This window comes from Lactuca saligna, chromosome 3 (genome assembly GCF_052625555.1).
Source record: "Lactuca saligna cultivar CGN05327 chromosome 3, ASM5262555v1, whole genome shotgun sequence".
In the NCBI taxonomy this organism is placed as follows: domain Eukaryota; kingdom Viridiplantae; phylum Streptophyta; class Magnoliopsida; order Asterales; family Asteraceae; genus Lactuca; species Lactuca saligna.
The window spans coordinates 50,936,191-50,952,405 of record NC_136419.1 but is presented as its reverse complement, the minus strand read 5'-3'; the positions used below and the strand labels follow the sequence as shown (position 1 = coordinate 50,952,405).

At 31.4% G+C, this 16,215-nt stretch overlaps 2 protein-coding genes across 2 annotated transcripts; both read left to right on the top strand.

Annotated features, from left to right (window-relative positions):
* The first annotated feature begins 4,588 nt into the window (after positions 1–4,588).
* LOC145036514 (kirola-like) lies at positions 4,589–5,360 on the top strand. Its single transcript, XM_078984972.1, has 2 exons — positions 4,589–4,827; positions 4,947–5,360. The coding sequence occupies exons 1-2, from the start codon at positions 4,644–4,646 to the stop codon at positions 5,213–5,215; spliced, it is 453 nt and encodes a 150-aa protein (XP_078841098.1). The 5' UTR covers positions 4,589–4,643; the 3' UTR covers positions 5,216–5,360.
* A 5,455-nt stretch (positions 5,361–10,815) lies between these two features.
* On the top strand, positions 10,816–11,657 carry LOC145033659 (kirola-like). Its single transcript, XM_078982236.1, has 2 exons — positions 10,816–11,047; positions 11,175–11,657. Exons 1-2 carry the CDS (start codon positions 10,864–10,866, stop codon positions 11,441–11,443), a joined length of 453 nt encoding a protein of 150 aa, XP_078838362.1. The 5' UTR covers positions 10,816–10,863; the 3' UTR covers positions 11,444–11,657.
* The last annotated feature ends 4,558 nt before the right edge of the window (positions 11,658–16,215 follow it).

Genomic DNA, 16,215 nt, shown 5'->3' with positions numbered 1-16,215 from the left:
TAGTAAATTGTAAGTTTTGTTTAGAAAAGTTCGCATGTTCCTCCAGAAAATCCTATATTCACTACTTTGATGAAAGATAAGTAAAAATGACTCTACAATCCTTTCTATGAGTACTAAGTGGATACAAGTTATATAAAACCCAAAGTAAACAAACAATCGACTGTGTGTATCTGACCTAAGCTCACAACCAAACAAGGAACAGAGATGAGGTGGATGACACACATCCTAATGGTTGTTAGATCCTTGTTATATATAACCCTGGTGTAATCAATTGGTACTCATGGAGTTAACTGTACTAGTTCCTTTATATTGATGAAAACATTCTTTAAGAAAACCCTTATTTCTTTTAGTAAAAAATGGTAACCACAGTGGTTCCTTCTATAATCTCTTAATTTATACTAACTATATATAATCTAATATCAAACAGATAGTTAATTGTGTGAATCTGCCCTAAGCTCACAACCAAACAAGAAACAAGAAATGAGGCGGAAGACACACATTTAACTATATATCGGTTATTAATTATATATAACCCTGATGTACAAACTAAGATATCATAGAATTAGCCACCTAAGGTCCTTTATGTTTATACTGGCTTAATAAAATGGATTAAACCCTTTACTCGTAAGTTTCTAGTTTTGTATACCAAATGTTCTATTTCAAAAATATGTTTTATACTAGAAAAATGTGCATTAAATTAGTATCATATGACCTGAACCATACCTGGTACCCCTTATGATTACTTGGCGTATACGATATAATTTTTCTGTTTTTTATTGTTTTCAATTGTTTGTTATTGTATTTTAATTTTTCTGTTTACAGGGTGGAGGGTTCTAGTATGGTATGGGATCTGATGCAAGCTCGTAACATTACTCCATCTCTTGATGTTAAAACATATTACAATGGTTTAAAGGTAATGCAATTTCATTTCATTTTTGAGTATTGGAAGAAACAGAAGTAAGTTGCAATTTCTTGCATTTAGGCCCCTTTTTTGGTGAAAATGCAAGAAATAACAACATACTTTATAGATATGACTTTGGAAAAAAAATTAATTTACTCTTTCGCAACGGTTCATTCCATTAAAAGTTGCGTAATGGGTCGTTTTGCAATGTTTTATTCCTTACCATTTTATCTTGGAATGAAAAGAAACAACCCAAAACTATGGAATTAAATTGAACAAAATGAAAGGAATCACATTCCTTTAAGAATGGTTGATTCCATTCCAATAGGCCAAACAACATTATTTAAATCGAATATGAGAACCATTATATACCAACCATGATTCCATTGTAATAAACCAAAATGTGACATGACTGAGTAAACTTTGTTGGCCTTTCTCCATTAAAGGGCATGCATGCTTTTTGTAGCATGTTCAATTATAATTTAAAGTTAGAATATAAAATTACGATGATAAATTTAGAATATGAAAGTAAAATGCTATAATAAGACAAACATAAAATATTTAGAAAAAGAAAAGAGACAATTATTTGTCTTAATTTTAATTTGGTTTTTGGGTTTTACAGTTACCATCGGGTGCTAGTAGTACCAGGCCTGTCAATGTTGATACACAATTGAAGCTCGATAAGGTGTATGAAAACTTGGGCTATATGTATTTGACGATTAGTTTTTGATAAATTTTGAACATAGTTTTGAATTTGACACTATGGTTTGTGTAATGGATTGCCTTTTTTTGGTTATGTATGATATTTTAGTTTGCATTATGAGACATTTATTTTAGTTTGATATATATATATATATATATATATATATATATATATATATATATATATATATATATATATGTCTATTTGTGTGTGTCGTAATGACAATAATGACGTACAAAATATGTCATCAAATGTCCGTTGAGCATTAGAAACAAGTTACAAATTATGACATACCAAGTCGGTCGTAAATGTATGTCGAAAATGTATGTCCCGTATGTCTGCCATAATTGCAGGTCATGAAGGTCTATCGTTAATATTTATGACAGACCAAATGCCTGTTATTTTCAATTATGACATGACTTTCAATGACGGATATTTGTCTGTTATGTATAGGTATTTATGACAGGCAATGTCTGTTAGGAAAAACCATAATTCTAGTAGTGTCAACCTTGTTGATGCTCTAACAAAAAATATATACACCACCTACGAATTATATATACACAACCAAATGAAACACATGTGTTTTCTTTGTGATTTTGATATAGTAGCACATTAAACTAGACATGAATCACGTTATGAAACAGTACTTAAAATTTAAAAATGTATTATAATATATATATATATATATATATATATATATATATATATATATATATATATATATATATATAGGGGAGAGTTCAATTGACAATAAAAGGTTGAGAATGGGATAATCATTCTCAGTCACTCATTTATTTTTACCGCAAAAGCCTCCGTCGTACCAGTGGAAATGAGAAAAGAATAGACATGTTTTTTCCAACAAAACATATTTCCTTAAACTATGCTAAGCATTACCTTAATATATACAAAAACATAGTGTTTTTTTTTTTTTTTTTTTCCGTTTTTTGAATTTTTAAGAAGCTGTTTTTATCGAAAAATTACTTTAAATATATACCAAAATTCATGATTTTTTATTCTCTACAAATAGACATCAATATTGATATAATTTTAAAATAAAATAATTTTTTTTATATTTTCTGCTATCGTTATTCAGAGTGAATAAAAATGAATCAGGTTTTTTTTAACAGTACATTCGTTATTCACTTATAAATAAAAACTATGATTTTTATTTTTTTTTTTTTATTTTATTATTATTTTTTTTACATTTTAACTATCATTCATATATGAATATAGCATATAGTAAACATAGTATATTCATATTTAAATATTAGACGATTCATTCACTTGTAAATATTATATAGTATATTCACTTTTGAATATTAGATGGTATATTCACTTATGAATATTAGATAATATTTTCATATCTGAATATTACATAGTATTACATGGTATATCACATGTGAATAATACATAGTATATTCACTTGTGTATATTATATGATATATTCACTTATAAATATTACACAACATATTCACATATAAACATAGTATATTCATATTTAAATATTAGACGATTCATTCACTTGTAAATATTATATAGTATATTCACTTTTGAATATTAGATGGTATATTCACTTATGAATATTAGATAATATTTTCATATCTGAATATTACATAGTATTACATGGTATATCACATGTGAATAATACATAGTATATTCACTTGTGTATATTATATGATATATTCACTTATAAATATTACACAGCATATTCACATATGAATATTACAATGTGTTTTCACAAACATATATAATTTTTATATGCACATATGAATAACATACAGACTTGCATATTCGTTATTTTGTTTTAATAATCATATACAGATTCAGGTGAGAAAACATATACATATATGAATATAACGTGGTAATTTAGTTTATGTATTTCATTAAACAATTGAAGTGCATACAAGTTAACTATTTTAAAAATGTTAAAAACATCAAGTTATCAATTCCAAATCATCAAATGTTTCCGATTTCGACTTCAAATGCGACACCTATGTCTGATCGATTTCTCATTTTGATTTTGATTTCCGAAAATCCTATTGGGAACCTGTGAGTATCGATTCTGAGTCCTTCAATGTTGACCGTGACTGCGAGTCAAGAACTCCGATTTCAATTTCATGAACAACAAAGAAATTCCGATTCCAACTGATTTCGTTTGCGAATCTGGGAAATTCCAGTTTCAAATCTTAACAAATCGATGAAATTGATGAGTTTGGGTTGTGAATTTGTCTTGAACGATGAACCTCCCAGCAACGAATATTAATGATTGAGTAACACTGGATGACATTAATGATGATTTAGTTGAGGAAATCTGAATGATTGTTGAAGGTTGGAGGAGAAATTTTGAGGATGAATGAACTGTTATCGAATTCTCTATAGTTACATATTTGACATTGAAGGTTATTAAAATATTTACAAGTTTGCCACCGTGTCTTTTTATGCTTAGATTAAATTAGTGGCTAAGAATGATTCCTCCATTCTGAACTTTTTTTATTTTCTCAATTGAACCCACCTTTCTCTCTCTCTCTCTCTCTCTCTCTATATATATATATATATATATATATATATATATATATATATATATATATATATATATATATATAGACATGAATCACGTGATAAAACAGTACTTAAAATTTAAAAATATATTATATATATATATATATATATATATATATATATATATATATATATATATATATATATATATATATATATATATATATATATATATATTGTTAAGACAATTATTAGGTAGTGGGGAAGGTAGTAGATCGACATCTATATATAAATGGTAACAATGGGGATATATATATATATATATATATATATATATATATATATATATATATATATATATATATATATATATATATATATATATATATATATATTGTTAAGACAATTATTAGGTAGTGGGGAAGGTAGGAGATCGATATCTATATATAAATGGTAACAATGGGGAAGGTAGGACATCGACATTTATATATAAATGGCAACAATGTGAGCAACTAATTCTCATTCAAGTTCTAAAGAGATATGGGAGTAAGTAGTAAAACGATTCAGATTGAGATCAAGTCAAGCTGTGATGTTTTTCTCGAGTTATGGAAGAAAAATCCCCACCAAGTTCCCACTTTGACACCAACTACCATCCAAAACTGTCAAACCCAAGAAGGTGAAGTTGGAACCATGGGCTCCGTTCTCTTCTGGAACTATTTTCATGGTAAACCTGTCATATATTCCCTAACATGCATCATTACTTCCATATTATGGGTTGTAAAATAGTACACTTATTTCTTTGCCTACATATAAAACATTCTTTTGGATAATATATTGTTGCAGATGGAAAAGACCGTGTTATAAAAACACTAACCCAAGAATTCGATGCGGCAAAAAAGTCGGTCACCTTCAAGGCACTTGAAGGAGATCTCCTGGAATTATATAAGACCTTTGTTACGCATGTTCGTGTAGATACCGATGGTTCAAACAACCTTGTCACATGGACTGTGGAGTATGAGAAGTTGAACCCTAATGTTCCTGATCCAGATACGCTTTTGGAATTTTACAAGGAGGTCACCAAAGAAATAGAGACCCATCATCTCCAAAATTAAATTATGTGTTGCACCAATATAGGTCATGACACTCAATAATTGATTTTTGATGTATGGGATGTTGCGCTACTTATTTATGTAATGTTTATTCTATAAGCGTTTTAATCGTTACAACCTTATGGTAAGGGCTACTTGTTTTTTTTAATGTTTATTTTGAGGCCTTACGCAACCTTATGGTAAGAACTATACCATGCACCTCCTCCTTCTTCTCCCATTGTATGGGTTTAGGGTATTGTTGTTGTTAATACTTGAACATAACATCTTATTACCACAGTAAAGCATGAGGTTAGGGGAAGTGGGCAATAGCTCAACAGTCCCTGTCTTTCGGCTCGAGGTCTACATGATATGACAAAAATAAATAAATAAATAAATAAAAATTGTTACATCTGTGTTATAATTTTTAATCACTCCAGTCTGATTTTGCTTTCGATTTGGTTTCTACCCTTTATGACTACAATGAATTTAGGTATTAAATCCACGTAACATTTTTATATTCTTTGATTTGGTATTTTGGTAAGTGCTCCTATCTTAGCTTTTGAGTTTATAGATTTCCAGTTATATTTTTTTATTACCAATGCCTAAAATGGATTACATTTGATTGTTATTTTCATTTTTAGGATGAAGAGGATTTTATTGAGGAAACATTGAACGAATAAGTAATAAATATTAATGACGATTCTGACAATGAATATAATGTACAAATTGCTAACAAGCGAAAAAGACAATCGAATGAACCAAAGACGTATTCTGATGCTTGGAGGCATTTTGTCTTGATTTACAAAATTAGGAAATATGGAAAAGAAGAAAGACATGGAAGATGTAAGTATTGCTCTAAAAATCTTAAAGCCGATACAACACAAAATGGCACATCTAGTTTATGAAAGAAAACATTACCCTATCTTGAATCTTATTGTGAGAGATGTATTGCACATATCTTGAATCTTATTGTGAGAGATGGCTTAAAAGAACAAAATTATAGTTGGGATTGTGTGTTCAAAAAGTTGTTAGGTACATAAGAAACTTGACACAAAGATTTTCCTGGTTTAAGAAGTGTATGAAGCTATTTGGATTGGAAACGAATAAGTTTTTATGTGGGGATTGTCCGACAAGATGGAATTCAACATACGATATGTTGAAATTTGCTTTGGAACTAAGAGAAGCATTTGTCAAGTACGAACTTGAAAGTATTTTCCTTTTTTTAACGTTTGACGGCATTTAAACATTTTTAAAAGCTGTTTTTCTGCATGTTTTTTTTTTCAAATAAGGAATATACACGTTGGTTACAGTGTCGGAGAAAGCGGATTTTGATATTTGCAAATGTAATTTAAAACAAAAGCAGGATATTGTTTTAGCATCTGCGAGACCTTTGGCTCACATATTTTTCCGAGAGATTTTAGATGTTGACAAACATATCGGTATAGTCACTACAAGAAAAGAAAGCATTAGCTGCGACACCTTTCGCGGCGACAGCCAGCAATAGCGGCGACACGTAAAAGACGCGTTAAGTGTCGCCGCTATTGCTGGCTGTCGCCGCTAAAGGTGTCGCCGCTAAAGCTTTCATTTAGCGATCCGCGTCATTTTCACTCCAGCCGTCCGATTTGTTTTCAATCTAACGGTTTTTAAGGAAAGCGGAAAGGCGCGTTGAGTTTTCCCTCCGTGTGTCGCCGCTAATGCCCTATTGTCGCCGCTATTGCCCTACGTTGCCGCTAATAGCCGTTGCCGCTAATGCTAAACGCATATACCCATCACAGTTTACCTTTCTGCCATTCACAGCTTACCCATACTCTTTCTCTCTCGTTTTTTCTTCAATATCTCGCAATTTTTCAACTTGGTGGACGCATTGCTTCTTGGACCGGTGCTAGCTAGCTTCTCCTTCCCTCAAGGCAGCCACAATACCGCCACAACCCCAACCAAGGTCGACATTTAGCCAAAACTCCGAAATTGCCCCCAACCAAGGTCAAATTTCTCATCTTCTTTATGATTTTTCTGTTTTAGATGATAAATAGTGAGTATTTTTCAAGTTTGTTGAGTGATTATGTTTGTGTTTTGATATATGAATTGGTTATGCATTTTGTTGGATTGTATGTATTTTGTTGGTTATGCATTTTGTTGGATTGTTGAATTATTATGTTTGTTTTGTTCACATTTGTGGGAATTTTGTTGGATTGTATGTATTTTGTTGAAATTTATGTTTAGATTACATTGAAGTTATACCACATTGCCTTAACATGAAACTTAGATGTAGAAAACATGTTTATGTGTATTTGTATATATAATATATGTATTTATGTATGTATATATGTAGAAAAAATCGAAAAAAAAATGTATTTATATATGTAATGTATGAGTTTTGAAATTATATATGCAATTTGTATGTATGAAAAAAATCAAAAAAAGTTAGGTTGCTATAATAGAAAAAAAAGTATGATGTTATAATGAGTATGTTAGAAAACAAGATTATGTGTATTTGTATATATAACGTGTGTATTTATGTTTGTAATATGTGGAATAAATGAAAAAAAAATGTATTTATGTATGTGATGTGTTGAAAAAAATGAAAAAAAAATATGTTGCTATAATTCTATTCATATTGTAATTTTGCAGGCTGTATATGGGGTTTAGTTGGGCGATACTCTTGTACGTGATGGCAGATGTTATGGGTTTAGGACATGGAGGTGATGGAGCCGGGGATCCACCACCTCCCGTAGGCTTTGGTCGTGGTCAATACGAACATGATGGTAAGTCTTATTATGATATATTTGTTAGATGTTTTGATCCATTTATTATAAGCTATCGTGACTAATATTTTTAATTATATTTTTCAGCTGAGCTCCCTAAAAAAAGAAGAGGCCTAGCAAAAAACATTCAACTATCAAAGATAATAAGGGCAAACAAGGGAAAGCCTGTAGATTTGGATTTCGATAGGGAGCTGACATATTCCCCTGTCGGGAACCATGGTAATTGGTTTACTCGTGAGATTGGAAAGTATATATGGATGAACATCCCTTTGAACGTATCTGGTTGGGATAATGTTTCCCTCGCTTTAAGGAATGCCACAGTGGTTCATTTAAAGGTAACTTGGACAATATTTTAAGTTTAGTTCTAATTGGTATTTAACTAACTAACTTTTTTGTATTTGCAGAATAAGTTTGATTTAGACAAGGTTAACTTGGATCCCGAGCGTGCTCAGTTGTTGCAGAGCAGTGATGCGACCTTGCAAAGAATTTATGGAGGCTGAAAAAATAAAGTGCATACTTATTTTGAGAATGTCGGGGGGCTTACAGATATCCCAAGGGCATTAGCCAACCCCCCCCCCCCCCCCGATGGTATGTCACGTGAAAATTGGGCACAAGCAGTCGAGCATTTTCAAACTCCTGAATTTCTAAAGCGTTCGGCGTCAAACAAAGGAGTCCGTGCACAACAACAAGTTGTAAACCGAGGGGGATCGTGCTCGTATAGCAATGCATGTTTCAAAGAAGTAAACTATGATATATTTAACTGTTTATTTAAATTATAATTAATCTAATTTTTAATGTTAAATAGGACATCGCTCGAATCGAAGCATTTCGTAAGGCCAATACTGATCGCCAAGGGGTGTTTAGTAGTCCTGCAGTCGAGCAACAATACGTAAGTGGTTAATTTTTATTATGATATAAGTGATTATATCATCAAAGGGTAGTTAGTAATCTAATTTTTATTATATTTATTTCTTTTTTGAAAATACAGAATGCTTTACTCTTTGAGATCAGTCAACAAACTCAAGCATCTTCTGAAGCCAGCGGTCTAACACCAAAGGATACACAAAATTGTTTTGAAAAAATATTAGGTGTTCGACGTGGCCATATCAGAGGCATCGGGTGTAAACCTTCTACGGTTGTGTCGATGTACGATCAGGAACAACCACTGACACAGCCACCACCACAATCACAGGTGACATGACTATTTAATTTTGGTAATTGTTTAAAATGTTTTGGTAATTGTTAGTTTAGTAATAGTTTCAAAATTTGGTAATTGTTAGTTATAGTACAATGTTATAATGTTTTATACACAATATGTGGAATGTATATTTTGTATATAGAATGTTATAATGCTATTTTAACTTATAAGACTATGTTGTTTTATTTGTAGTTGGAAATGCTTCAAAAACTGTTAAAAGATCCGGAATGTAGTGCTGCACTTGAAGATTGGTTTCGTTCATTGCCACAACGAAATGAAACCGGAGGAAACGAGGAGAGCGATGACGACGAGTAGATAGTTGTAGGATTTTTTTATGTTTTATTTGTGCAAGTATTTTATACTAGTATTTTTGATATTTTGTTATATGTTAAATCAGACGAGTAATTTTAAACGGATATTGTATTAATATTTTGGAATGGAATGATATAGGATTAGATTAATTAATATCATACCAGTTTTTTTTTTTTTTTTTAAATTTTAATGTGAAATATATATATATATATATATATATATATATATATATATATATATATATATATATATATATATATATATATATATATATATATATAAAAGAAAAACACCAATACCGGCGATGCCTTTAGTGGCGACAATAGGTTATTCCCGGCGACACGTCTTTAGCGGCGACGTGAGCTTATTAGCGGCGACAAGTCTTTAGTGACGACAGCCACGCATTAGCGGCGACAGCTTAATTAATAGCGACAAAATATCAGCGTCGACGTTTTAGCGACGACATGTCGCCGCTAATAGTATTAGCGGCGACAAGCTGCACTTTTAGCGACGACGCCTGTCGCCGGTAATGCTGTACTTTCTTGTAGTGAGTGGGAAAAGAGATTTTAAATGGTGTGGACATGAGGAAGAAATTTGACAAGTATTCGGGATCGTTCAATAATTAAGCTCAACGATTACATGTACTTTTCCATGTTGTTGGATCCCCAAATGAAGTCTAAGTTTATTTATCATGCCTTTACGGCTATCATAAAGTACAATGTGGATACAATTATGATATTCGGATATTGATATAAACGCATCAAATATGCTTCGAGAGGTTGAAGAAAAGTTGGAGAAGTTTTTTATGCTGAACAAAGAGTTTTTTATTCTATTGTAGTTATTTCGTTCTGTTTGATTTCGAGTCGATGCAAAAAGTTAATGGCGGGTTGAATGGATGGACTTAAGAGTCCTAATTTGAATCTTTGTACGATTGACCTTTGATTTTAAGGAGAAATTTCTCACTATACAGTTTGTTGTAAGTTCAATCAAAAATTAATATATGTTAGTGTATCTCATATCTATGCTTACACAGTCGTATAAATAGTTATATGCCTCCCTTCGCTCCACAGTTTTAGATAGTTAATATTGTAATTCATCAATTAATAATGGATTCCAATTTCCGACTTTTCATAATAAAAATAATATATATATACACCTAACGAATCATATATACCACCTAATCAAATCTTATTGACATCCTAACCAAACGTATTTGTTTTATTCGTGATCTTTAATAGAAAAATGAATATTAAGACATTCAAGCAAACAAGAATCACGTGATCAAACAGTATTTTAAAAAATCTTATGAGTAGATAGATAATATTTGTTGACATCTATATAAGATATGCATATGGTAACGATGTGAGCTATAGCAATTCTCATTCAAGTTCTAGAGAAATATGGCCCTAACTACTAAAATATTACAAATTAAGATCAAGTCCAACGGTGATGTTTTTCACGAGTTATGGAAGGCAAATCCCCATGAAGTTCCCACTATAACCCCAACTACCATCCAAAACTGTCAAAGCCACGAAGGCGAAGTTGGAACCGTGGGCTCTGTGCTTTTCTGGAACTATTTTCATGGTAAAATTCTTTATGATGAACTGTTGGCTACAAATTTGATGTTTTATGTAGTAGATCAGGGTACACTTATTTCTTTGTCCATGCATAAACACTTGAAGTAAAAGTTTCGGATGATATTTTGTTGTAGATGGAAAAGACCGTGTTGCAAAAACAATAATCAAGGAAATCGATGAAGGCAAAAAGTCGGTCACCTTCAAGGTACTTGAAGGTGATCTCCTGGAATTATACAAGACCTTTGTTATACATGTTCATGTAGACACACATGGTTTAAACAACCTTGTCACATGGACTGTGGAGTATGAGAAGCTAAGTCCTGATGTTCCTGATCCGGATACGCTTATGGAATTTTACAAAAAGGTCACCAAAGACATAGAGACTCATCATCTCAAGAATTAATCGAAGTCTCCATATCTAGGATTAAATAAACCAAAATCTAGATCGCACCAATATATATGGATGGCATTTAATAAGTGATTTTGGATGTGTCGGATATATGTTGCATGTGCTATCATCTTGTTTATATGTTATGTTTATTCGTTGTGTAATTATTATGTAAAAAAGGATGTTGTTTTAATTAATCTCAATAATTTTATATGTTAAAGTTAATTAACTATGGAGCAAACTACTGTATTTATAGAAATTGGTGTAAAAACTTTTTTTCTTTTTAACAGCAAAAGTATTATTAGAAACTAGTAACACGCTATGACTAATTGACTATAAGCTTTAAAAAACACTCAAATCCATAATTAATCCGTCTCTCAATTATTTTATCATTACTATTAATAGTAGTAGTTGTATCATTATATCCGTTATTTGTTGTCATGTATATTTATATGTGTACATAAACAAAAATATCACATACATATAAAAATACGTATATGTATTTGTATATGTGTACAAGTGTATATACGCATATATATATATATATATATATATATATATATATATATATATATATATATATATATATATATATATATATATATATATATATATATATATATAGGGTTAGGTTCATTTGAGACCACCTATATTTTGTGAGACCGTGAGATGCATTTTTTAATTTTTTTTTTATTTTTCTTAGTTAATTCATGTTCCGAAAATAATATTTAAAAAAAGAATTTTTTGATTTTTCTATTTATTTTGCATTTTAAAATTATTTTTAGAATATGTACAGTGTAATATTGTATTTAGAATATTTCACGTATTTTTCAAAAAAAAATAGAATTTTTTTTATTTTTTTAGTTAATTCAAGTTCCGAAAATAATATTTAAAAAAAGAATTTTTAGATTTTTCCATTTATTTTGCATTTTAAAATTATTTTTTTAGAATATGTCAGTGTAATATTCTATTTAGAATATTTCACGTATTTTTAAAAAAAAAACGGAATTTTTTTTATTTTTTTTATATTTTTTTTAGTTAATTCAAGTTCCGAAAATAATATTTAAATTTTTTTTTTTGGATTTTTCCATTTATTTTGCATTTTAAAATTATTTTTAGATATGGTCTCACGGTCTTACAAAATTAGAATGGTCTCAAATGAACCTGAACCTATATATATATATATATATATATATATATATATATATATATATATATATATATATATATATATACACACGAATGTATGTGTACATTATATGTATGTTTGTGGATATGCATATTCATGTATATGTGTATGTGGATAATTTAAAGCGGTGGTGAAGATGAAGGCTATAGGTCTTATAGCTTCTTCAAGTTCCTCTACCTTAACCATATTGTGGTTGTGGATGTGTGGTGTGGCAGAGGTGGAGATGGTGACACGATTAGTAGTGGTCAATGTTATAGATGGGTTGACGGATTCTTATGGTTACGGAAGGAAAGATGGTGGAAAAGTAAAAATGGTTTGAGGTTTTTCAAAGGTTGGAAGAAAAACCAAGGGCCAGGAACTCGACTCTTTAATTAAAGCAGGAAACCAAGGGTCCGAGCAAGGATAGAAGAGGAAACCAATAGACCATGTTTGTTAATATGGTTTAAGGTTGTATCGACTGATTAATGATGGATGGCGTCTGCTAGAAACTATTTCCATGTTGGTAACTTTTAGGGATGAAATTAGTGATGGCAAGGAATCCCAAGACAAATATAACACTTCTATTGTCACTAATTATTTAAATATTGCAAATAAATTTATTTGCAACTTAACATTGATGTACATTTTTTCGTTAAACACCAAAATGCTCGTTGATGTTTTGATGTTTTGGGACAAATTTATTGATGATATAAGAATTTTGTGATGGAATTCTCTGCCATCATTAAGTTTTCTCATGCTTAGTTGGTGAAAATATGTAATTTCTTCCCTTTTTGCAAGCATGTTTATAATTTAGCTATATATATATTCCATTGTTGTTTTTGTTTAAAATTTTGTAATCACAAGAACCAAACGGTCTTCATTAAAAGAAAGTATAAGAGAGAGAGAGAGAGAGAGAGAGAAAAGTCCATGGCGGCAAGGTAATGAAGGTACTTGTGTGTTTTTTATGTTCTTGCGGAGATGGAAAAGGGAAACAAGGCCTAAGGTGGGTCTTGGTGTTTTTTGATGGTTGTTGGTGGTTGCAGCAAGTGGCGGTGACCATGGTTACCAACTTGTGACTCGACTCATAAGAGTCATGACACAAAACACTATATAACAAAAAATTATATAACATCATGTATAAACAAAATATAAGTTGACTGTTTAAGCACATTCACTAATATGTTATACAATCACTAGTTAGTAGTCATAAAATCACAATTGATTGTCGTATACATGTCAAAAAGTATCAATGTTAGAACAGACCCTCAAGTTTACACACTTTACTGCGTGATTTTTCAGGAAGGAAAATATAGGAAGAATGACAGAAGTTTTTGTGGGTTATTCATTGCTCTATATTCAGAAAATAAATGGCTTTAAATAGCCTGCACATACCAATCCGAAGTAAAACAAAACAACCTAGAACCTAGCTACTACTCCTAGATAATAGGACACATTCAATGACCAAGTATAACACGTCCGTATCCTAAATACTTAGTCTACTATCCGTTATTCAAACTAAATAAAATAAATACTAAATATTAACCCATACACATCAAGATTATCCAACATTCACCCCCATAATCTTGATGATCTTATCCCATTTCTCTTGCTAACCGAATCCTTGTGATTCAATATTGCTCCTTGCTTTAAGAACACAAAGTTCTTAAATCTTGCTCTTGCTAAACCTTCGAGTTACAAAAACTTTCTTGCTTCTTGCTACAATCATTCTTGCTTGCTACTTGCTACAAATGAAACTTTCTACTTGCTATTGTCTGCTCCTTGCTACAGACTTCAGGTTTGCTACTTGCTACAAACCCCTCTTGCTTGATATCTTGCCTTTCTTTTCTTGCTACTTCGTGCTACTTTCTTTATTGCTCACGGTTCTTGCTAAGATACAAAAAAAAAAAAAAAAAAAAAAATTTCCTGCTGCTGCATCTTTCTTCTGATCAACAGCCTGCTTGCTTGCTATATTTCTCTTGACCTGATTACATAGAGTTGTAATCAAACCTCTCTTTCTTGCTACGAAAGTCGTATGAACCTGGGTGCTCTTGCTCACGAGCCACAACTACTTTTGATCCCCTGCCATACTTCTACTCCTGCAACATTCTTGTGACATCCCCATTTTCACGGCCAGAGAAGACTGATTTTGTTTATGCTTTATAAAAATCAGAGTACTTCTTTTAATAAAAATGTTGCGAAATTTGTTCCCAGAGAAATATGATAAATACGTTATTAAAAACATTTTCTAAGACACGTATTTTATTCATTTCAAAACGTTTGGGATGTCATCGTTAATACAGAAACATAAGCATAAACAGAACTTACATTTATTTACACTAGTGATCTACAACTCTTTAAATCTCTCAGTGTAAAGTGACTTCATATCCACACTTGTGATATAAATAAACTGAGTGGGTCAGGTTGGGAAACCTGGTGAGTACATAGGGTTTTCAACCCACAATAATATAATTATTATGTTTAAACAATCAAGCAATTAAACCCAATTACCCATCCCCATTATCTTCTTTACTCTTAAGGATCTACCCTAAGAATCAGCTATTCCTCGTTCATTCATTCCTAAGGATTATCCTAAGGAATCGGCACAAAGTCCATCATTGCCATGGTTTACACAACGGGCACTAAGTCTGCATAGTCGCCAGGGTTTAGGCATCAAGTCTGCATGATCACCAGGGTTTAGGCATCAAGTCTGCATGATCACCAAGGTTTAGGCATCAAGTATGCATGATCACCAAGGTTTAGAGTACACCGAGTGAACACATCGTTCACAACACCTACAAATTGCGAGTCTGCTAGTGTTCCACTGGACTGTCTAGAATAGTCTGTGGTTGTCATCCATACTCTGCTGAATGACGGGGCCATCATTTGGGAAAAAGGCTTCTCACATCGTCCACCTCTCACCCTCACACCTCTCAACTCATCATTCAACTCATATTCCATCTATTATATCTACCCATGTTTACCCCAACATTATCGTAGATATAAAATACATATACAGTTTAAATCATTTAAAACATGTATAAAATCGTTCATTTAGCATAGACAACAAGTACTCAGATAATATGCACATATAGCACGTAATTTATATAAAATACTTCATATCTATGTGTAAGATGAAAGTAATTATGCACTCACAACACGTAATTTATATTAAATACTTCATATCTATGTGTAAGATGAAAGTAACTATGCACTCACTTGAAAGGTGGTGACTCAACACTCGGACAGCGCTTCGATACTCTCAAAACAATTTCCTTCGATAAAACCTAGTACCAATACCACTAAGGTTTAGTCTAATGATAACCGCGACAAATTAATTAGTCTGACTATTATTATTATTATATGAGCGTTAATAACACTCAATATAACTCATAATAATAGCCCAAATAATTATTTTAAGGACCTAATAACATTCCTATAATTATTTGAAAGCTATATTAAAAGTTGCGTAAGCGTAGCTCACTTACAACGAATTTTATCGAAAACCGGAACTTTATTTGGAGCAGCGTTTTGAAACCGAAAGACTCCTTTTTCTCGGGACTCCGGGAGCCTCGGGGCTTTGCTCGGGAGCTAAGGGGTTTAACTAGGGCTTAAGGGTAGT